The sequence below is a fragment of the Macrotis lagotis genome, chromosome 7 (assembly GCF_037893015.1).
Source record: "Macrotis lagotis isolate mMagLag1 chromosome 7, bilby.v1.9.chrom.fasta, whole genome shotgun sequence".
NCBI lineage: Eukaryota > Metazoa > Chordata > Mammalia > Peramelemorphia > Peramelidae > Macrotis > Macrotis lagotis.
In genome coordinates this window covers 120477132-120502435 of record NC_133664.1, presented here as the reverse complement: position 1 = coordinate 120502435, position 25304 = coordinate 120477132, and the positions used below count along the sequence as shown (strand labels likewise).

The 25304-nt window shown below is 36.7% G+C and overlaps 1 protein-coding gene across 1 annotated transcript in view; it reads right to left on the bottom strand.

Annotated features, from left to right (window-relative positions):
* UBE2H (ubiquitin conjugating enzyme E2 H) overlaps positions 1–24438 on the bottom strand; it is a 142094-nt gene extending 117656 nt beyond the window's left edge. Inside the window, exon 1 of the mRNA XM_074193704.1 lies at positions 24271–24438. Within this exon, the coding sequence (XP_074049805.1) occupies positions 24271–24323 (53 nt within the window). The 5' untranslated portion in view covers positions 24324–24438. The remainder of the gene's footprint in view (positions 1–24270) is intronic.
* Between the last annotated feature and the right edge of the window lie 866 nt (positions 24439–25304).

Genomic DNA, 25304 nt, shown 5'->3' with positions numbered 1-25304 from the left:
AGTATGGGTAAAGTATCAATAAAAGGTAATTATTAAAGGGAAAGGAAAATTCCTCCAGAGAAAGAATTGCTAGAGGTAAAAAGAAACTCATAAACTATCAAAACATGCATGAGGGGCGGCTAGGTGGCGTAATGGATAGAGCACTGGCCCTGGAGTCAGGAGTACCTGAGTTCAAATCCGGCCTCAAACACTTGATAACTACCTAGCTGTATGGCCTTGGGCAACCCACTTAACCCCATTTGCCTTGAAAAAAAAACTAAAAAAAACATGCATGAACAAGTAAATACCTAATTGTCTACTAAAAGAAATCACATATGAATAAAGGATTTAAAGAAACTGAAAAACTTCACTGCTGTCCATATCCTAAACAAGAAAAAAAAGGGAAAGTCAATGAATTTATGTACTATGCTAAAGGTTACTTAATGTTTTGATGACAGTCAAAACATCTCATTTTTTAAATTAACAATTAAAACATCATATTTTAAGAAAAGACTTTTCTCCCTGCCCCAAAAGAATGAATGAGAAAACTGGTAGTCTTTTACTAGGTATGTAGCAGATAGAGTAAAACTCTCATCAGAAATACACATACAGCCAAAAAAAATTCATTTCAATAAAGCAATTTTCAGAAAATACTGAGTTTTATAAATTTAACCTATCCCAACATCTGTGGGAATTACATGTATATCACTATTAAGAAATGATGAATAAGGCATAGTATTAACAATCAACATAGATACTAAATGCTTATTGACTAACATCAACAATTCAATAAGATTCAATACATTATGTTTGACTAAGCAAGAAATTTTACAAATAAATATTGAGACTCTTTTAAAAACAGGAATTAAAACCAAGATTTTCATTTAATTCCTAACTAATTAGGGATTGAAAAATCCAGTTAACTAGAACCCAATCCCAAGAATTTCAATTGATAATTTTAGTGTAAAAGTATATTCATTGAGGGCAATAAGGTGGCAAAGTGGATAGAACACCAGCCTTAGAGTCAGGAAGACCTGAGTTCAAATCCAGCTCAGGAGATACTAGTTTTTGATACTAGTTTTGTGACCTTGGGCAAATCATTGCCTCAACAAAAAAAAAAGGTATATTCATTTCTACTGTTGAAGAATGAGATAAACACTTAAAACTTGATACATGTCAAATATCTAAGGAGAGTTGTGTAGACTTTGCCTGAAAAAGAAATATAAATCCAAGGAGGAAGAAACAGAAGATTATTTTTCTTTCAAACACACCTATCAAAAAGTATTACCACAAAATAGTATATTTAATTCATCATTTAAAAACTGGGTTTGCAAACTTTTAAAAAATGCCATCCTTTCAAAATGTTATTATCATCATTAAATCAAATGTCTGTGGAGAGTAACTGCAAAACTTTGATATCTCTTTTGAAGAAATTTTGAAGACAGATATTTAAACATTTAAAGAATATAAAAGGTTTGCCTTGCTGCTAAAAATAACAGAATTGTAAACTTTTTTTTTTAGGTTTTCACAAGGCAAATAGGGTTAAGTGGCTTGCCCAAGGCCACACAGCTAGGTAATTATTAAGTGTCTGAGGCTGGATTTGAACTCAGGTACTCCTGAGTCCAGAGCTGGTGCTCTATCCACTGGGCCACCTAGCTGCCCCCTAAATAACAGAATTGAACAGAAAAGTCTCTATCAGTTTTTCCTTGGTAGCAATGCCACCATGAAACCAAATCTGATTCTTTTCTTAATTCACAAAATTTCAATTCTAAGGTTAAAAATATAAATCATATACCTTTTTCCCCATTTTTTACCAACTTTAGAAATATGAAAAGTAGGAAGTCAAATATATACATAATAAAAAAAATTTGCTGATTTTAACCTAGCAAAATATGAATAATCCAAACTAGATTTCTTAGACTATTTTAAGAACAATTTACTATATACTATGTAGAAAATTGGATCATTTTATAATCCCTGAGTAGGGTTCACAGAATAACCTAAGAAAATAATACTAACAAGTTATTCATTCCCTTTATCTTAAACTCTGAAAGATTTATATAAAAATAGAAATATCTATGTTTACCACTCACATAACACTTTTTTTCACCAGAACTATTGGGGGAAATGGGGGGGGGGCTGAAGGTGATTCCTTAATTGTAAATTTATAATTTTCTGGCAGAACTAAAATTAACTAGATGGGTATTCTTGTCCTATGCTCTATTCCACCATGTTGCTTCTAAATGTATTCTCTACAGGAAAAACAGAGCATAGAAACAAGACCTTTGGGAACTATCAAGTTTCCCTCCCCTTGAACATAAAGTGAACAGATGCACCCACACCATATAACAACATTATACTTCAGAGTCGGAAAGCTCAGATTCTAAGCTTGGCTCTACCACATTCCTAGTTGTGTACCCACATACAAGCAATTCATTGGCTCTATGCCTCAGTTTCACCACATATAAAACTGCACCAACAGCTATTTACTGTTTTATAGTGTTATTGAAAGAAGGAACAAAATATCATACACAAAACATTCCATGTGGTTAGATAGATAGGATTACTATCAGATATCATTATAATTGTATGTTTACACATCACCTAATTCACAGGGGAATAAAATACCAATAAAATCTCTGACTGGCCTTAGACAAAGATTCTCTTAAAAAAAAAAAAAACTACATGTTTTTGTTAAATCAACAAGTAACTCTACTGTCACAATTTCAGTCAAAAACTAGGTCAAGACCTCCAAATAAACACAAATGAAGATTTATTTCAGGAAAAGTCATTAAAAAATGGTTATTTCATTTTTTTTCTACCTGCACAGAATCTGACTTATGTATGTATGTGGGGGGGAGGTGGGGGTGTTGAGAAATAGTAGTGAGAATTCTGAAATATATTTTAATTCTTAATCTAAAAGGCAATTTTTGATCCCCTTTACTCAGTCTAAGTATATGAATCTGGATCTCACACAACTGACAAATAATGTTCTGCTATCTCTGCCTCTATTTAAAAATAAATAAAAGAGGTTATTTTATAGAGCAAAATATTGCCTTAAAAAAAGGAAGGTTATATCCTAAATATTAAAAATCACACAAGATGCCATGACAATATCAACCCAAGGTGACACTGCTCAGAAGTCTGCTAAATAGGAAACACAGAGACAAAGGCATATGCTCCCCCCAAAGGTAATCCTCAATGCTCCAGATGGCCTTTAGCAAATGCTGGCTGACTTGTGGACTTGCAAAGTCCAAGCAGAAGGGGAATCCTCTGATATAGCCTCTGGTTGAGGACAGGCCAAGTGCAGTGAGCTCTGAAACTTTACTTGTCCAGAGAATCCACAGTCACAATCAGTTCCAGCATGAACATTTTCTCCAATCTGGATGCCAAGAAGTCACTAGCCCATGCTTTGGAGGACCTCTATTGAAGGAGAGCACAATAGTCTGAGGTCGTTCTTTCTTCTGGATAGCCTTTGGTTCTTGTTCAGCTGCTTCAGATGTCTGCAACTTACTGTCACCCCATTTGGAATTTTCTTGGCAAAGATAATGGAGAGGCTCTCCAGTTCCTTCTCCAACGAATTTTACAGATGAGGAAACTGAGGCAGTTAGGTGACTTGTCCAGGGTTACATATCCAATAAATGTCTGACGGCATAATTGGACTCAGGAAGAAGAGTCTTCTTAACTCCAGGCTCCACATTCACTATAATGAGCCACCTGGCACCCTTGGATAACTTTAATTATTAGGAGATTGTTTCTTATATCCCGTCCAAATCATCAACAGGAGCTAAACCAACACCATATAAGAGAGCTAACTACTCCTCATATGAGATGATCTTAAGGGTTCCCATTTCTTTACCATCCTGACAACTCTCTGGCTCATAAGTACTCAGAACAAGTATTCAAAAGCAGTACTCAGAAATGAATATAAGACTCTATATGTGGTCTGAACAGGGAAGAATACTGTAGTATATAAATTCCCTGGTCCTGGACCCTGTTAATGCAACCTAAGGCAATATTAGTTTTTTCAGTAACAGCTTATTTTGGGTTCAGTCCCCCTAAAACCTCTAGATCTTTTTAAGACAAGCAGCTGTCTTAGTCAAGCCTCCACTATTTTATAATTTATATTTCTTATTACATATTTGAAATGGCAATGAATGGATTCAGTTATTAGAATTTATGATGGTCCCCACAAAGCTAAGAGTTGGCTAATAAAAGGAAGGAAGAGCCTTAGGGGAATAAACAGGTCAATGGAAAGTGAAAGCAAGAAAGGAAAAAAGGTTTAAGGAATAAGTTCATATTTTCATGTATTTCTGTGGGATGAGGGTCATGAAACATTTAGTATTTTATTTGCAAAGAGCTAGAAGTCTTATTAGCATAAAAAGCATGGAAATCATACAATTCTTCATGTTCCCACTAACCATCTTCACACTTAAATTAATATTCAGCAGCATGTCAGGTATAAGTACCTTACTGGTTTTTCAAATTTAAATGCTTCTATTTTTTTTTTTGTATCACTCCAGTAATGTTATCACGCAGTTATTAGGCACATATCTGAGGAGGTACTATTTCCTTGATGTTATTTTAATTATCCCTAATGCAAAAATTTCAGGGATTAATCCATTCCCTACTGAAACCTGGTTAAAGTCATGCTTTACATTACTGCAACCTCTTCTTGAAGCTCCATATATTCAGCCTCTCGTGGAAGACTCTCTAGATTCAACCTGTATGACAAATTAAAAGGAGACACAGCTTAAGAAAGATTTGCTAAATAGGTACATTTAAGAATATCACAAGTTCTTTCCAATTCTCAGTTGTTGATCCTATCGAGTAACAAATCATCATCCCTTCAATAGCTTGCCAATTTCACCCTTCCTGCCTGCCTCTTTTCTTACAGGACAAATATATCTACAAATCCTAGTCTCCTATTTCTGATCCTCACTTAATTTAAATTTCCCACTCCACTTCATACTCCATTCCATAAACCTAAAAGAAAATCTGTTTTTCTAGGTTCTTCCAGACTTAAAGAACTTGGTTAAAAATCCATCTCAACCAATACTCCACCTTAAAATAAAAAACCATCACCAGCATAATAACAGGGGAGTGGGCTTATTTTGCATTCGTATACTCTTTGTAATTTAATTTTGGTGCTATCCTCTCCCTTCTTCAAAGAAATTAATTGAGGTGAGGGTCAGAGTAAGTTAAAGAATCTGGTTATCTCTTGATTCCAGAGACCTAGCTAACTAAGAGCACAAAATCTCTTATAAATAAATAAATAAATAAACAACCAAATAAATAAATGGCTTCTTTCCCTCCCCTATTATGCCTATCCTCACAAATGCAATTGGAATAAAATGCTAGTAACACAAAGGTTCAGAAATAAGTAAATCTGAAATCTAACATTTCTCAACCTCAATAAATAATTAGTGAAACAGGGGCAGTTAGGTGGCAGAGTGAATAGAGCACCTGCCCTAAAGACAGGAGGACCTGTGTTGAAATTTGGCCTCAGACACTTAACTGCCTAGCTGTGTCACTTTGGGCAAGTCACTTAACCCAATTGCCTTAAATAAAATTTTAAAATTTTTGTTTCAATAATTAGTGAAATAAGATTTTCAGAATGCTACCCAGTAGACTTCTCTTAAAGCCTGCAATACATTTGCATGTTATACGAGAATACTAGTATTCACTTTCTTCCTATTTAACTATGTGTTTAAATAGAAAAAGTAGATACTTCAAGTACAACAAAAACAAAACCAATATCAATCCTCCATTTAGTCCTGGAAGTATAAATTCTTATTAAAGAGCTCATACATTCTTGTTTGGGATACAAGTAGCTGATATATAAATGAAATATTCCAACAATGAAATCTATTATCATTGAATTATAGTCAACTCACTACCTCACTAAAAATACTATTTAATAGATCATAAATTGTAGCAATAGAGCTTGAATTGTTAGCCCATTTATTTCTCCAACTCCCCAAAAATGTAAATTAACATTAGCTTGTGCTTAAAAAAAAAAGTTATTTTACAAGAATTGCTGTCATGTCTCAGAAGCTTTTAACACAACTTGATGCATGTGTGGTCAGATTTTTAGAAATTTTCCAATGTATGCCAAAAAGAGGCTATTACTCCTCTTCTACAATAAGGAGATAAGATTATAGAAAAGTTTAAATTATTTATAATTTGCTCATAACTCTGGAAGTTGGTAACTTCTTAGTCAAGCAAAGATTAAAAAAGACAGTTGGAATAAAGCAAACAAAAGTGGTCTATATATCTTAAAAGGTGTTAATAATAACTGATTGGATAAAATGCCAGAAGGTAATATTAGATGCTAGAAAGTAGCTTGAACTGTCATCTTCAGAAGTGAAATCTCACTCAATCCAATCTCTAGGGATCTGGGAATACAAAGAGAAAAAATAACTGATAAGAAAAAGGAATTTTTGATATTTTTGATGACATGCTTGGATCAGCAATGAGTGCATTTACTTCTCAAAAGACCTAACATTTGCAAACAACTAAGAGATGGCTAATAAGTGGAAGGAAAGGTCTTAGCAGAGGGAAACTAAGTAAGTCAATGGAACACCAGAGCAATAAGGGTATATTGCCAGTTTTATGGGAGATGAATTTGTATTTTGAGATCTGTCTTTAAGATGAGTTATAAAACCTATCATCTTTCAAATGCAATCAATTTTCAGATTTATCAGGATGATTTAGTCAGTTTGTATTTTATAAGTCCACTATTCCATTTCTGTATTCCTATTCAGTCTACATTAGCTGATTTCACAGCATTATTAGAACTGTCATAAAGGTCAAATACCTATAAGCTAATATAAAGAACTTCTGGACTGCTTCTATTCATACTTCTATTTCTAAAACTAAATGTTAAAGCTAACTTTTCTGTCTTGGGTTCCAGTTATGTGAAAAGCATGTTTCTATTTTACAAATGTTTGAGTTCCACAAATCATTTTCACATCAGAATACTAAAGCTCAAATATCTTCATGTGCTAAAATAAAGGCAAAAGGCTTTCCCTTACAAAAAGCCTTGAAAATAGATACTTAAAGGGGCAGCTAGGTGGCACAGTGGATAAAGCACCGGCCCTGGAGTCAGGAGTACCTGGGTTCAAATCCAACCTCAGACACTTAATAATTACCTAGCTGTGTGGCCTTGGGCAAGCCACTTAACCCCATTTGCCTTGCAAAAACCTAGAAAAGAAAAGAAAATAGATACTTAACCCAAAACAACGTAGTTGATTTTGCTATTATTTACTCCTTTGAACACTGGCCAACTATTCCTACCAAAAGGAGTCATTCATTTCATCACTTAAATAATCAAAGTAGGTACATTAGTTTTGCAACACCCTAATTCCTATGTATATATGTTCAAATGAGCTGCTGTAGGAAAAAAAAAAAATTAAGACCTAGTAATAAACCCCTCCAAACATGACTTTGCCAGCTCTGGGAGGGATGACAGACACAATCTGTCACCTATATGCTAAATCTTTTCAGATTGCTAACACCTGCCATATCTTGTGCTCTGCTGACATAGCTCTGAGAAATCTGGGTCACTTCCATACTACAAAAAAGGATAAGATATGAGAGAAAAAGAATACAACACACACACACACACACACACACACACACTCACACATTTTCTCTTACCCTTTCTCCCCGCCTCCCCCCAAGCTGACAGAGAACTCAAATTCATTTCAAAAGTTCAAAATCTCTCCTAGGTCACAATACCCTATTCAACATGTACTTACCATTTAAATGAACTGGTTCCTTCTATGTCTCAATTATTTTCCTACTAGATAACATCAATCAACAAATGCTGATCTAGCTGTTACTTTGTACCAGACACTGGGAAATATTAAAAAGACAATGAAACAATCTCTTTTCTCTAGAGATCTAAGATTTTTGCCAGTGTGGTCTCTGCCTCTATTCACATCATTGTTTTTATTATTCAGTCATTTAAGTCATGTCTAACTCTCCATGACCCCTTCTTTGGGGGTTTTTTTGGCAAAGATACTGAAGTGTGTTTGCCAGTTCCTTCTCTAGCTCATTTTACAGATAAGGAAACTGAGGTAAACAGGGTGAAGTGACTTGCCCAAGGTCACACAGCTAGAAAGTGTCTGAGGCTGAAACTGAACTCAAGTGTTCCTGACTCTAGGACTGGCATTCTATATACAAATATTTAGATACCTCAGTATAGTTTAATTAACTACAATAGTTAAAAAGAATAAGCAGGGGCAGCTAGGTGGTGCAGTGGATAGAGCACTGGCCTTGGAGTCAGGAGTACCTGAGTTCAAATCCAGCCTCAGACACTTAATAATTACCTAGCTGTGTGGCCTTGGGCAAGCTACTTAACCCCGTTTGCCTTGCAAAAGGAAATAAATAAATAAATAAATAAATAAGCAACCAAATGAGTTTTGTTACTATTAATTTCTCAATTTGACAAAGATAGCCTTTACTAAACAAGATCTTGATAACACCCTTAAACTTTGATAAATCAGGCTATTTTTAAAAGTAAATCTATTACAAGACAGGTATTTATCATTTATAGATCCTATGACCAATGAATTATCTACAAAGACAAAAAAAAAATATATCCTATGCACTGAAAAAACCAAAATCCATATTTCAGTTATGATAATAAAATGACTAGCTACTAAAAAGAGAGCTTTTTAAAAATACATAAGCTAGATAGTTTTTTTTTAAATCAAAAACTAACATGGGCTTTATGAAAAGTCAGCTCTATAAACTAGGGACAGGAGACTCATCAATTAAATCCACTATTTAATCCACACTTGGGGCTCAGGTCCCAAATCCATCAATTCTAGGATCCTGCCAAAGTTTAATTAATTCAGTTTCCCATCCATAAAATATAAATTAAACTATCCTACAAACCACGGATGCTTCTAGAATAAATTCGAACTGTACTACGTTCCTCATAAGATCATAGATTTATAGCTCAAGGAGATTTGAGTTTTCTAATACAAATTCTTCAATCAACAAATAGTTTGTTATGTATACAACCAGACACTATGAGATATTTATTTTAAAAGACTGTGCATATGAAACTTTAAAAATCTCATTAGAGGAGCAGCTAGGTGGCGCAGTGGATGGAGCACCTGGAGTCAGGAGGACCTGGATCCAAATCCAACCTGAGACACTTAATAATTGCCTAGCTGTGAGACCTTAGGCAAGTCACTTAACCCCACTGCCTTAAAGAAAGAATAAATGAATAAAAGTATGATGCAACCTTCTAAAAAAAAATCTAATCAGAGTGACAAAATAACATATAAATCAAAATAATCATAATAAAAGACAACACATAAAATGTCATAAAGGTGCAAAGAGAGACAGAAATAATCTATGGTAAAGTAGGAACAGGTAAGCCTTGGTGCTGGTGGTTCTTGGATCTGGGGGGGCTAAGGCCAAAGCAAAAGAACTGGATGTATAATGCTTGGATAGAAGAGTGTTCCAAAAAGAAACAAGAGCCTGAGAAAATAGTCATCTCATGGCTGGATCAAAGCCCAGCTCTGACTGCAAACCACGGGAGTGTGACCTTTGTTTTGAATCACAGGCCTTGATATTCTGTACACAGTTGAAGGAACCCTGAAGGGCCATCCTATCAATCCCACCTCATTTTACAGAGGAGGGAGCCAAGGAGCAGAGAGGTGTTCACAGTCACACAGGAAGAAAACATCAGAGATTATTTAAAGGGTAAGAGTCCAGGGTCAGTGACTGCTATACACCACTCTGCCTCTCCTTGGGATGATAAGTGAGTTAATAAAGAAATCTGCCATGCAATTAAGAATAATGGAAGAGAAAGGAAGGTATGCTGAAAGGGCCTGCTCATTGAGAGCAGTAACTGCTTGGCCCTCCTGAATGTCCTTCCTCTCAAAGGTGAGAAAGAAAACTGTTGAGAACAGACTTCAAAGGGCAAGCAACAGAGCCCTGAAAGACAAGGATGGAAAAAAAGCAATCAAGTTGTAGTCAAGGTACAAGTTCTAGGAGGGCCTCATATGAGCCTCCTGTGTCTTGTTACCAATTTCTATTCTATAAATCAAAGTGGCATCATTAAAGAGCAATCAACATTGGCAAAGTATACCAGCTTTAAGATTTCTTTGACCTATATTACTTCCTCATATTCATCTGTAAACAAGAATCCTATTCAATAGATCTGGAACTAGAAGGGAAGGAATCCTTCACATTACCTGGTTGATTCTTCTTATTTTACAGATGAAAAAACACATTATACATTTAAAGGCCCCAGATGTCAAATGACTTACCCAAGGTCCAAAAGAAGTTCTTCATGTCAGAGGCAGCTAGGTGGCACACTGGATAGAGCACCGGCCCTGGAGTCAGGAGGACCTGAGTCCAAATCGGGCCTTAGACATTTCATAATTGCCTAGCTGTGTGACCTTGGGCAAGTCAGTTAAACCCCACTGTCTTAAATAAATAAAAATTTTAAAAAAGAAGATTCCTTCCTGTCCAAGTTCTTTCCACTTCATCATAGTTTATTGCTTCTCTGATAACATTTAGTTTCTGCAGGATAGTACTCCTCTGGGGTAAGGGCGAGAGGGAGTTTCACTACAAAGAACCAGAAAAGCACAATATGAAGATAGGAAACAAGAATGTCTCTCACAATTTAGAGACAAGACAGCAAAGAAGAATGTCTCTTACAATTTACAGAGAAGAGGGCAAAGCAGAGAAAACACAAAACTTGGAATTAGGAAGATCTGAATTCAAATTCAGTCTCAGACATTTACTAGCTGTATGACCCTGGGCAAGTTACTTAATCAAAATGGAGAAAATAGCACCTAGGTCCCAAGGTTGTTAAGAGTTCAAATGAGATGCTAATAGTAAAGTGCTCTGCAAATCTTAAAGCACTACATAAATTTTCACTATAATTTGGCATGCACATTTTTAATCAAATTAAAAAACAAATCTAATTTTGCCTATTAACTGTACTTGTGTTTAGCCACTATCCAGAAAGTCAAAACTAAATGATATATCATTATAATGGTCAAGTTTGTTCCAAAAAGAAAGATGAACTTTCTTCCATTCTTTGGTTGGATGTATATTTATCTCAATTAGCTCAATTACTGGGCTTTTTTTTTCCTCCTTTTTTCTTCTTTGTTTCAAGGGATAGTTCACTGAGGAGGGGGAGTGACATATCTGAAAATGAAGGTAATGGGGCAGCTAGGTGGCACAGTGGATAGAGAACTCAGGAGGACCTGAGTTCAAATTCAGCCTCATACACTACTTGTGTGACCTTAGGCAAGTCATTTAACCCCACTGCTTTGCAAAAAAGAAAAAAGAAAAAAGAAAATGAAGGTCATACAAAAATAAGATTCAATAAAAATTTAAAACTTAAAATCAAATGTCACAAAATTTTAAAATGGTCATTTTATCCAACAGCCTCAACTATAAATTACATAGTAGAGAAATATGTAACATATTTTAGAAATATATGTATAAAAAATGTGGGAGTTTTTGTGTTGTCTGAATAAGTTTCAGTTAGCTAGAAAATTAACTTATACGTAACACCTCATTCCCCTAATAGAAATTTTCTATTTTCTGGGCAAAGCAGAATTTTCATTAATAGTTTCAATAAAATGGATACAGAGACACAAAATTATAACGTGATATAGTGATAAAAGAGGTAATACTTTTATAAAAAAAATTTCATATGGATAGAGAAGGAAAGTCTTCACTGTAATTAGCTTAGGATAAGAACATATACCTCTCCCTAATTTAATTAATCCTGTAAGAAAATCAACAAGGCACTTTTAAATGTGACATTTTTTAAAATCTAAGATCCCTTCGTATTTTAAAATTCTATGATTTCCATAGAAATACAAAGCAAATAAAATTATGCCTTTCCCAAGTTTTAATGGAAAGAACCAAATAGAAGGTAACCTACATCTCAGATATAAAGTATTATACATCTACTTCAACCAAATGTGAAAATTAAACTGCCCTTGAAACCAGCTAAATATAGAAACAAATCTAAAAGATGTATATGATTCTTGAGCAATAGTGAATAAGTCAAGTTTTGATTTTATATAGCATTAAGGGTACCAATATCAAAGTTTTAAAAATAATGGAATATCAGACTACCCTGCTAAAAACATGTCCTTTTACTATAATTCACCCAATTTAAAGAACTAAATGAAAACATTTAAGAAACATAAATATCTACAGACAGAAACTTGTATAACTTCATTCTAATAACTAAATTTGCCAGAACATTAAAAAGTCTCTAATTTAATTCACCTAACTCAATAGTTTAAGAACCAAACCAAAATCCAACACTTTTTCTCTAAAATATTAAAATCTAAAGATAGATATTAGAACATGGAGATAATTTTTAATGCATAAGAACTGAGTTATAATTCAAACCAATATACAAGGTCCTTGGTTTCAGGAAATTGTTTTTACCATTCTCAATTAAATAATAAAAAAAAAAGAAAACTCTAACTTTGAGTGATGGAGACATTTAACAGAATACATTTTGAAAACTGAAAAATATTTTTTTTGGCTTACTACCATTCCATTGTATAATAATTCAAACTTATGTTAATATAATAACCACAGTAGAATTATATAGCACTCTAAAAAGGTTTGCGAAGCACTTTACAAATATTACCTCATTTGACTTTCAAGAACAATCCTGGGAGGTGTTATTTTTATCATAAATATTCAATAAGAAAATGGAGGAAGAAAGAAAGTATATACCTGTGATTCTTTTTTTTCCAGAAGTAATCAGGGTTAAGTGACTTGCCCATATTCACCCAACTAACTAGTGAGAGTCAAGGCTACATTTGAACTCAGACTATCCTCACTCCAGATCTAACTTTCCTCTGAGTCTCTCGGCTGCCTAATTTAATCTGTCTATCTAAAATATCTGACCAGGGAGGAGGGGGAAGAGTAGGGCAAGAGGTTGCCCCTTCAGTATTATACTAATAAAAAAGTACTAATACTCTTAGGCCCCAAGCAGGATTTACAAACTAAAACACTCCTATTTCTTTTCTCTTATCTACTGTATCTTATGAAAAAAGGTATAGTACTACTATGCCTTCTGAAGAAATTAAGACCAAAATTCAGTCTATCACCAAAATAACATTGAATTCATCTTTTAATCTCTAACAGATTAATAAAGAAAAGGCAAAAAATAAAAATAAAGAAATAAAGAAATGGCAGATAGAGGTAATTTCAACCTGTTTTTCCATTGCACTTAATCTTAATAAAACTAATTCAAACCTATAAAGAAAAGGCTATTGCACTACTTTATACCAAGTGTATTTTCTATGTCCAACAACAAATGGTTGACTTAATCATTTAATTAGAAGAAATACAGCCATGAGCAGTCACTTTTTAACTAAATACTGAAGGCCACAAGGATCTAAGGAAATTTCTTACTTCCAATTTACTTCCACTAATATATGTTTATTATATTTAGGCAATATCTACTGATTTTTAATATTTAATCATGTATTTTCAAAGTGCTAAATACCAGAGACACAGGTTATGCTTGCTGAAATTGAAGGTCATTATTTCAAATTCTTTAAAAATGGCAGTGAAACTGACAAAAGTCTTCAAAACTTGATGCCATCCAAGAAGCAATTAAATATCTGCTTCCTGACACATATAAGTTGATACTAGAAAAATTTCTATCTGATTAAATGGGAAAAATTAAAAACATGAAGCATAATTTGTGAATTATCAGATCAAGGTTCACTTTCTAAACATTTTTTTATTAAAAATAATTAAGAGTTAAGAAACATTTGAAATTTGACTTGCTAGAATAGTAAATTCTTAGTATGACAAAATATTAATATTTAGGATTAGAAAAATCTGAGTGCCAATTCTACCTCATATTCATTTGCTTTGAAAAATTTGAGTTCCAATTCTACCTCATATTCACTTGCTTTGTTGATTAAGGGAAATTACATCTGAGTATTAGTGTTCTAAAATGTTTTCACTAAGTTACAGACTTAGGGAGGGAATCCTTACACACACATCATCACTAACACCTGGAATGACCACTAGACTAGAATTAGAAAATGGATGCTGCTACTTGAGGATCTGCCTTTTGTCAGCTGTGACAGATAGCTTATCCTACAGAAGGCTCAGTTTCTCTATCAGCAAAATGAGAATAATAATACCTGCCTTGCTTGTATCACAGGACTTGAGTTAAGATAAAATGTGAAAATGCTATAGAAATATAAAGTGTTAAAATGTCAAATAGAGGGGCAGCTAGGTGGCACAGTGGATAAGAGCACCAGCCCTGGAGTCAGGAAGACCTGAGTTCAAATCTAGCCTCAGACTCTTAATCATTACTTAGCTGTGTGACCTTGGGCAAGTCACTTAACCCCATTGCCTTAAATTATTTTTTTAAAAGATAAAAATGTCAAATTGTGTAGAGTCTAATATGATACAGCTATTAAGTGAATGACTATTAACATCTCTCCCCCTTAAACATAAGACTTTGTAATTATGACTTTAAAAGACCATCAAGGGGCGGCTAAGGTGGGGTAGTGGATAAAGCACCAGCCCTGGAGTCAGGAGTACCTGGGTTCAAATCCGGTCTCAGACACTTAATAATTACCTAGCTATGTGGCCTTGGGCAAGCCACTTAACCCCGTTTGCCTTGCAAAAAAAAAAAAAGATCATCAGTAATATTACTACCAAGTATATTAATAATTCATACTATTCATTATTCATAAAGTAATATGTAATAATCATATCTTTAGCAATTTTCAAAGTAGATATCACTTAATGGCTAAATTCAAAGGTTTTTTTTCTTGTCTCCTATCTCCTGTACATTTTTACACTGTGGATTATGCAGAACCCTAATCTCTCTCATGAACTTCAGTCTCTTACATATTCACAAAGTCTAACCCTGGAATGAAGTATTCATCTTTACCTTTTCAGAAGCCTTATCTTCCTCCCTCAAGGCTGAGGTCAAAAGTCCTCCATGAAATCTTTCTCATTCTCCTACAGAGATCCCCATATAAAACTGTTCTTCCTCCTCATGCCTCCTTTCCTTTGTGTTCTTCATTTTCTACTTTATAGTTTCTGAAAATTTACATAAAATGCTTTGCGACATAATATTAGCTATTATTATTGTAATGCTTGTCTATATATCTGCGATGTCTTAACAACAGAATGCAAACAACTTCAAAACAGTTATGGTTTCTTTACTGTATCTGTACCTCCAGGTGCCCTAGCAGGTATGCTGAATTCAATTAAAATATTCTAATTACTCTGCTGACATTATAACATTTATCAACATACATAGTAATCTTCTGATTCTTAAAGCTGGAGAGATTCAGATTCAAAAATTCAAAAATGTCACATCACCAAAAAACTAAAAATAAACAATATAGAAGGCAACTTGAATATTTATGGAAGAGCTAAACCATCCTGCAACTTTATTTGTTGCTACTAAAGACAGAAAAACAAAAACTTCTTAATAGTCACATGAAATACATGCAAGAACAGAGACTATTCCTCTTTCTCTTACATGGGTAAACAGAGTGAAGAGTGAATTTTGGCTACAAGGGAAGTCTTCTTATATGAGGAATAATAAAGTAAAATTCAATTAAGAAAAGGTCAGATAAAAATATAACCAACCCAGCCAATTAGACATTTCAGCACCTGAATTCCTCGACCAGACAACAAAATCACAGGCTAGAAATGACTACTATTGTTTTCATCATCTCAGTTATCATTTAATACATTAACTTACTTAACATCAGAATGGCTAATCTTAATATTTTTATGTACAACATACATATAAAGGAATTTTGCAACCTTACAGCAAAGTTTTCAAAATAGTTCTGGGTTAATAAGCAACAGTGGACTTGAGGAAGACAAGTAGAATTTGGACTTCAAACTACTGGCAAAGAAGTATTCAATTTGATACTATTTTTAATTTTACTTGAGTGAAAAACACTCAGACATTTAATAATGCCTTAAGATAAATATTAAATTCTCAAAGGCCCTTGAGATACTACTCTTTAAAGAAACAGTTTTTATCTACCTAAGAACACTTTTAGCAATATAAATTCTCTTCTTCCTATTTGTTTAGATTTAGAGAGACTATCAAAGAAGTGGAACACCTAAGAGATAAATGGATAAGTGACAAAGTACAAATTTGACAACAGTCATTCCAACCATTTGGAAAGAAACTAAGTTTGGGAGAAAAGGCAGCAATTAGTCTTTCCAAATGATTTCCAGAATACCTGTTATAAAACTAATTGCTCTGGAAAAAAAAAAATCAGGACAGAGATATAACTAATCTCTCACAAATTCAAAAGTAGTTTATCTTCTAACCCAACAGCCCATACAACAAAAGGCAAAGACCAAAAAAAAAGTATTCACAAGAAACAGGGTAAACATTGAATCACTGAATACACATATACTCATATATATCCTCATTTGATATTCAAAGTTATGTTATTCTACAGCTGCCTTTCTTCACTGCCAAGAAAATGGGCAACTATCCAGACAATTAGTCTACATAACACACTCAGATCTACTTCCTCTCCTATTACTTAAGACAGTAATGTTTTAACACAGAGGATCCAATTTGGGGTGAAGGGCAATGGGGGGGTGGAGATAGCATACTTTCTTGAAAAAAAAAGCCAGTTTTGGCACTATTAATTAAAATAGCTTTTATAAAGTTAACAAACACTAGGAATATCAAACTTTTACTACAGTCCTACTAATGTCCCACTCTTCTGATAATTATCTTAGATCCTCTCATTTAAAATTATTTTTAAAACACAAAATAAGAAAGTACTCACTTTAAAAAGCAGCTTCTTCCTCTATTGACCTAAAAAAATTATATAGGTAAACTAAAGCTAATGGTCATTTATTGTTGGAAAAATAAATGAAGTCAACAAATCTTTCCCAAAATGGGCTGAAATTTCAAGTCTCAGACTACTATTCAGAATTTCCGAACAGTCTTAAATACAGTGATTTCCTTTGGCTAAGACAATAAAAAATTTAACTTGAACATATCGAACAGGGAAGCCTAATGCTATCTCCTGGAAAAAGACTCCAATGGAAAATAAAAGTTACTTGAAGGCTGTCTGTCAGTCTACTTTTCAGAAATTGTCAAGTGGTTGCAAATTGAAAAAAAATTAAGCAATTACTTTTTTTCACATAATACCAAATTTAGCTGAACTTTTCAGTATCTTCTGTGGCATTTGGTGTTTTTTTTTATCAATAGTTACAGAGAGCACAACTGTTTCTAAACAAATGTACCAGAGGTGAACAAAGACTTGCCTGGTTACTTGGTTTCTCTTTTATAGCAACTTCCCCCCCCCTTCACCCACCAGAGATTCTATAAATAAAAGATATAACAATCCTATAAACCTAGAAAGATGAGGTCTTCTGCCTACTAAATACCCACATACATACATGGTTTCATATAAACTGAGAAATATCTTTATTATGTTGGTCATAAAATTCAAAAGGTAGTGAGCATCAAAAGTTGGACATAGTGACCTCCAATTCCTCTTCTTTGGACACTTGGCAAAATAAGGAAAAAGAACAAACCACAGCAGTCAATTGATAGATGAACCTATTATCTTCTGCTCAGTTCAAGAGAGTGACAGTAGAAAACTATGCTATATAAGTAAATCAAGTCATATCTCTGAAGCACATACTCCTAAGTCTTGGCTCCAAAGAACACCACTGTCACAACAACCTCAAGGTCTACACTTGGAAACTGCCAAAGATGTTCACGGAGATTAACAAGATTTTCAATTGCAATCACCTATCTACATATAAACAGGGCTGTACACAGATAAACATAGCAGGAAATAAAATGACATTAATTCAACAACTCCTAATTAAAGTTCTACTTACTCACAAAAGTCCTGTGCTAATAAAGGTTTTGATACTTGCCTTCATCATTAATTATCAATGTCTGCTAACGTATCAGCTCATAAAATAGCAGTAATAAATTTTTTAAATCCCTAATATTATAAAAGAGTGAATTACACATGGCGTAAAATATGAACACCGGAATTAGAAGATATTAAAATATCTCTCATAATTCCTCCAATCTGTCCTGGAATTGATCTGTTGTGTATTGACGATGTGATTTCATCTCACTTCGGTTCTCCCAAACCATGAAAGGAAAAAGGAAGGGAAAGAGAAAGGAAAAGAGAAAGAGAAGGCAGGATCAGGGGCAGGCAAGGAAAAGGGGAAAGGATTATATGCCTCCCACAGGAATAGTGGGAAAAATTTTTAAACTGCTCGGTACTTGTAAATTCTATCAGTATTTAAATCAAACACATATATATAGACAGATATTAAATGTGTGTACACTAAACAACCAAAATACAACCTTTTGGGACAGATATAAATTTAAATTCTCTCCTTGCTAAATATAAAAGCAATGTGATTTATAAAATGTAAAAGAAAAGAGGGGAAGAGAAAAGTATGCCTGTTAATTGCCAAAAAAATAAAATTAATTTGATTCTAATTTTCTTGTGCTTCCAATTAATAAAAATGGTCAAAAGTCTCCAATTTTTAAAAACCCATTTAAAAATAAACATACATAGTACTGACAAATATTGTGCTGACAAGGTAATCACTGCTTTGGAGCCTTGATTTTCTACAAGTACTAAATAGCTATCAATTAAAGCAATGACAGTTTAATGACAACCAGAATTTCACCTGTGAATTAAATGTGGAACCCAATCTGTGAAAATTACTCCAGATTTCGCCAGAGACCTAACTTTCTGTATATTTAGAATATTAATTCATCTAAACCGATAATATATTAGTCACTTTTAGCAAGTATACCACTGTCAATTTATTGAGCTACATTTTCTACCATTACACAGATGCTTCTTCTAAGGAAACTCAGCAGAACAAGAAAGTGAATTTAACACAGAAGGACCATAGAGAACATTTATTCCAAGCACCTCATTTTACAGATTAACAAACTCAGAACCAGAGAATTAAAATGATTTGAATTCAAGTCTTACTCCAAATCCAGCTCTCCTTATGCACCACAAGATTTCAGAATGAGAATTTCTACTCTACTTGCTAGTCTAATAACTAAGCCCTGAGTCAATCAGTCTAAAAGGATATCATTTAGAACAACATACACTGGAGATACTAAAGTTTTTTTTAACACTTACTTTTAATCTAAGTGCCTAATACAGGGAACTTTGAATGAAAACATTTAACTCTTTTTTTTCTCCAAGTCCAAAATTCAATATTTCCAGGGATCAGAAATTCTAGTCAACTAAACAGATAACTAAAATTAACTAAAAACATGGCTCAGTATTTTTTCACAAAACACAAACACAAGATGACCAATAGAGCACATAAATCAGACTATTAATAGTACATATACCGGCTTAATTTTTATGGTTCCCATCTATAAAAAAAAATTTTTTTCCTAAAAGGTAAATGTTTAGATATGGGTGTGACTTACAAGAACTGTAAGAATCAGATGGCCCATCACTGAGAATGCTTACTCATGTGGGTCCTGTTAAACCAAGATAACTACCAGTATGTTATTTTTGTCACCAAAATCTAGGCTGAGAAGACAAAGTCAGACCATTACAAGTTACCAAATCCTTTCTTTTCAGCTAAAGCAAAGAACATAAAATTGTTCCAACTTTCATCCCATCACCTCACTAAAACAGAGACCACAGGAAATGGAAACTGAACCACAGGTTTCCAATTGATACTTGAGCTGGTTAAAAGATTACAGAATTGTCTACTCTTCAAGTGCAAAATGAAATGTAACAAAAGTAACCAAACAACTAAATTAAGGGTGAGAAAACAAGAGGTTAATGGTGGCACAACAAAGTTTTGTTTTAAAGTGACATTTTTTCAAAGATAATGATTGACCATTTCCATTTCTTTTATTTGCATTTATTTTTAAGTCAAAGTAAAGTCACAGTCAAGGTATTCATTTATGCAGACATTCAAAATTAGTAACCTTAATAACACTTTTTAAATACCAAATTTAAAATAAAATTGTTTAAGACAAAATTGTAATGACCTTACTTCCTTTATCACAGCAAAGATTTTCATCTGTATTACTCACATGCTATTTGCTATGAAAGGTGTATAAAATTCTTAAGTATTAAAAGTAGCTGGGCTAGTTCTGAGTCAGGAAGATCTTCTGGGTTTTTCTAAGTCTTTGACCCTGGGCAAACTTCTATCGGCCTAACTTTCCTCAAACGTAAAAAGGAAATACAGTATCTACCTTGAAAGGTGCTCTTGAGGACCAAATGAGTTATCTGTAAAAAGCACAGTAGGTGCTTAATAAATATTGGTTCCTTCCTTTTATTCATTTGGAAGAATCTTGTACCAATGAAATAATAGATCCAATTGGAGTTGGGGGGGGGAGTGTTTTAGATCCTATAAAGTTTTTATTGTGGCCACATTAATGAATTTGTTACTCTTTTAACACCAGCAGACCAGTCTCTCTTCTGAAACTAAATTGATGCTTGGCAATGGAAGTTAAATGTCTACTATGCTTTGATTATGCTGCCTCTGCATACAGTCAACTACATATATTTCAAGTCATGTATTCTGCTTAAGTCACTGAATTCCCTCTGGAATAAAAAAAAAAAACTGCTCTCAAAATTGCCACAAAAATTTTGTTTCTAATCACTATACTAGCACGGCCAACAGAAATTCCTATGTAAATTCCTTTATAAATCCCCACCAAAAAGAACCCCAGCTCTGGAGTCAAAAGACCAGAGTGCATATAAGGCTTTGAAGTTTACTGCTGTGGGACTTTTGACTTTCCTAGTCCTCAGTGTCCTGTTTGTAAAATGAAGGAGTTTGGATTTCAGTGGTCTCTGGGCTCAAACTTTCTCCTGAACTGTGGCATATCGGATGCCCACCTATGTATCCCTGGCAAGTATCTGTTATTCCAGGGATGACTCTGCTTATCGGCTTCAGATCCTCCCTAGGTTTATGTTTTTCAGCCTCTCTCCAGGCTCCCCCAGCCCCCTCCCTTTTGTATACAAACACACTCAGATCACACTCCATCAGCTGTTGGGGCAGCTCCGCCCACTGTTCAGTTTCCGGGTAGTAACAGAAGAGCCAATGAGCCCGGGCGAGCTGTGCCTGCGGCCTTTCGCCTGCAGACGCTTCCCCAAAACAAGCAGCTCTGGCATTCAGCAGGGGCCTCTGCTTCACAGATAAAAGGCTCAGAAAGACTGTGCAACAGGGTGAGACGGGGGGGAAAAGGCCCTGCAGTCAAGGGAGGTGTTCCTCCACCAGGGGAACATTTAACAGGTTATTATTCCTTGAGGGTTAAAGTCGTAGGTTCAGGGCAGAAGAGCCCTAGTTCTGGTATCATCTAAATAACCAGCAAGGTTTAAAACTCAAATTGAAAAAGCAGCCCTGGTGACCCGGACAAGACTCCATTGAAGGCCCCTTCCACTTCCCACACCTTCATTCCCTTCAAGGTGCTCACTCAACTGGGACCAGGACAACGAGCACCACCACCACCAGGGCTAGGAAACGATCTAAATCAGCTTTAGGCCCCAGAAGAAGGTTTGCACAACGACCAGGAGAGAAACAATGAATGAGTCAGAGTTTCAGAACATAATCACCCAGCAAATTATTTCAGTGCATCAGTGCAAAACACTCACTCCCCAAAACACTGAGAAGCCTGATCTCCTCCCACCAGCCCAGTCACAAAAGAAAGATCTGACTCCAACTAATAGAGACCCCCGTCTCTGATGGAGCTGTGGAAAGCAGGGGGCAGGAGTTACCCAGCCGTCCTCTTCTCTCCCTACCCCCATACCCTGTTACTTTAATACTATATAGGTTCCCTACCAGGCTGTAAATCCTGGTGGTATAATTATGCCCAGGAGACATCCAAAAATGGGCTGAAACAAGAGATTGCAAAGAAAATGAGAGTAAGCACAAGCCCAAGAAATCAAGGGCCAATAAGGATAACAAGCAAGTACATTCCTTCAGATCTATTTTTTCTACTTCCTCACTCACTGTCTCATTTTCAACACCCTTTTCCTTTTCACATAATTTCACTTATTTTAGAAGTAAGGCCTATTTTATTTCAGATAAATATGAGTTTATTATTTATACTCAAAAGGTGATGGCTCAGTTTGGGCCTACTGATTTCATTTAATCCAGGAAGGAGGCCACAAAACACAAAAAGGCAAGGAGGAAGACCTACAAAGGTATCTGAAAAATATGAACTTCTCAATCATGTTGTTTATGCTAGGAGGAAAAAATCATATAGCAAAGACAACCCCTAGGTTTTTAAATTCCCAGGATGTTAGACTACTATATATAAGAGACCAGTGATTTAAAAGCACCTCTGCTTTCTTTTGTCAGAAAAGAGTGAAGGTGGGGAATGAACAGGAAGTCAATGCATCTTTGTCTTTCTTCATCATCCACTAAAAAATAAAATAACTATGAAATAAAGCCACTTGGAAAAGAAAAAAAAAATTACCCTGCCCTTCTTTGTCTGTACCACCTCCTCTCCACAGATGCCCCTACTCCCAAATGCGGTAATCATTCTAGATGCCACAACTACTACATGAACAAAAGGAGCAGTCTTGGGAAGGGCTCAGGTCAAGTTGGGCCTCACCCCTCATTTTCAACCTTTTAAAAACACACATGTATATATATTTGAAGAATATGATATGTTTAAAAAAAAAAAAGACTAGACGTCTTCCCCTCCCCAACTAAATTGAACACAAGCTGAAAATTTGCATTGGTCTGACAGTAACACTAAATCCAGGATAAAAATAACTCAGGTTCTCCCACAATCAGTGTCATTTCCTATTTTCTAAACAAGACTAAAATCTGAAACAGCTTTGTCTCAACACACACACATATCCACTGCTATAAGTTTTGCTATAGCCTTTATGAAAAGCTACCAACACAACTGCTATCATCCATTACACAGACTCAACCCTAGATCAGGAACAGTATATATAACAATGTCTTGGTTTACCTTTTCCAGAGAATCTGACTGGTTTATACATCCCCTATTCCCTTTCTCTTTGTCTTTTCTAACACACACACCCTCAAAAAAATAAAACTAGGGCCCACACTTCAGCATCTCCAAGCAGCTAATTCCTGGTGAGTTCTCTGGGGTGGGGGAAAGGAGTAAGGGAGACCACCTTCTTGTTCCTAAAAACATCATGAATAACCTCTGAATTTGACAAACACCTGCCCATCCCCCACCCACAAACCCCAAAATTTTTGATACTACTTTAAAACTCTGTCAAGTTTTTAAACTATATATTCAATAGTATTGCCCTTTACAAAAGAGACCCGATCATCCAATCAAAAATAGTAATGAATAAATAATTAAATAAATGAAGGAATTCTTCAGGAGAATCCAGCCAAACTACTTGTTATATAAACAAAACCCAGCAACAAGGGGGGGGGGGGGTGGAGGAGAGTTGGGGAGGGAAGGGAAAGAAGGTAAACTGGTCTTTTCAACCGAATTTTATCCCCATTCCCCCCCACCCCCAGGGACTAGTTGTTCAGGTCGCTAGGCTCATTTCCTCCATCGCCCCACACCCTCTAAATCACTCTTTACAAAAACAACAACAAAAACCCCTGGATTTGGCCCTGGGACCTTGGGGAATTTCTGTGGCTGAAGTCATTAAGTAAATAAGAATAACCAAGCACCACTCACTACAAAAGCCCGGTCTGCAGAGCTCTTCTCAAGTACAATCTAATCTCTCCAACGTCACCCCCATAATAATCCGGATCCGAGTGTCTCGGAGGAAGGGGTGATCTGAAAAGAAAAGGCCATGTCTCCCCCCCCCCAGAGGCTCATCTCGGGCAGGGGGAGGGCTTCCCTTTGGCGAGGGTGGGCTATTTTAGGAAAGTCTCCCCATTCTCTCAGTGTCACACAGGCTGGCAGAGGAGGGGGCACCCCTTGGGACGATACTCAGGGGCTAAGGTAGGCTTTGTCAGGGGCGGGCAGCCGAGTGGGCAGCACAGGGAGGCCAAGTATACAAAGGGTGGTGAGGAGGGGGGAGCGGGAGGGCGCAGGGGGGAGGGAAGCGCTGCCCACCGACAGCAAGTGAGGGGGCACGGGGGAGCAAGGGGGCAACTGGCTGCCCCGGCTGGCAAACAATGTGGGGGGGCTGGGGGGCAGGAGACGGAAGCCCCCGGCCGCAGGGGTTTAAAAGCTGCGGGGTGAGGTCACAGGCGTGGGGTGCAGGCGTTTCTGGAGGGGGTCCCGGGGGCGGGGGTCGGCGGCCCCGGCCCCCCCACGGCCGCGAAGGATACAGCTTGACCACGTCCGTGTCCATCCGCCGCTTGCCCGGGCTGGGGGAGGACATGGTGCCGCCCGCGCCGCCGCCGCCTCCGCCTTGCTAGGCCCGCCTGTCACGGGCCCCGGGCCCCGGCGCTGTGGAGCCCGCGGCCGGCCCGGCTCCTCCTGTGGGGGCGGCGGGGCCCCGCTCCGCCGCCGCCGCCGCCGCCGCCGCCGCTGCCTCCTCCCCCCGGAGGGGAGGCGGGCGGGCACCCGGCACCGTCCGGCCGGCGGGGTGGGGGCGCCCCGGGCTGCCCGGCCCCGGCCCGGCCTCCGCGCCGCGCTGCTCCTCCGCGCCGCTCCCCCGCCCTCCTCGGCTGGCTCCGCCGCTGCCTCCGCCACCAGCCGCGACTCCAGCTCCGGCGGCTGCTCCTCTCCCGAGCCTCGCTCCCAGCGCCGTGACGTCACCTCTCAGTGACGTCACCCGAGGGGCGGCGCTCCGGCCCGGCCGCCGGGGGCGGGGCGCCGCCGCGCGCGCGCCGCGGCCCGGCGCCTGCTGGGACTTGTAGTCTCGCTCCGCCCCCCCCCCGGCTCCCCTCCCAGGGCTTCTCCTCGCCGCTCCCGTCGTCATCGTCTTAACGACGACAATCATAAAGAATTATAATCACAAAGCTAATGACGGCTTTAAGTTTTTATTTGGTTGTCTGTTTGGAAGACTCGAGAAGGCTTCCTACAGAGTCTGCTCGTTAATTGCCAGGACTCTATAAGCAAAGGGTAATTTGGGGTTAACCTCTCTTGGAAGGAGGCCAAGGGGGCAATCGCTCATTATTATGATCTCTAAATATTTCGCTGCACTTGAAGGTTTGCAAAGTGACATTTGTGAGTCACAAACAGACATACAGCTATTTAAATATACATGCATATATGCATATAAAATGTGAGTAAAGATTAAAATAGGTGTCACACAAACGTAAAATACAGATACAATTATGTATAAATATCTCTTGTGTGAATCTGCATCTATACATCTTGTGCATGTATATCTAAATATGCTTATAAACATGGAAAA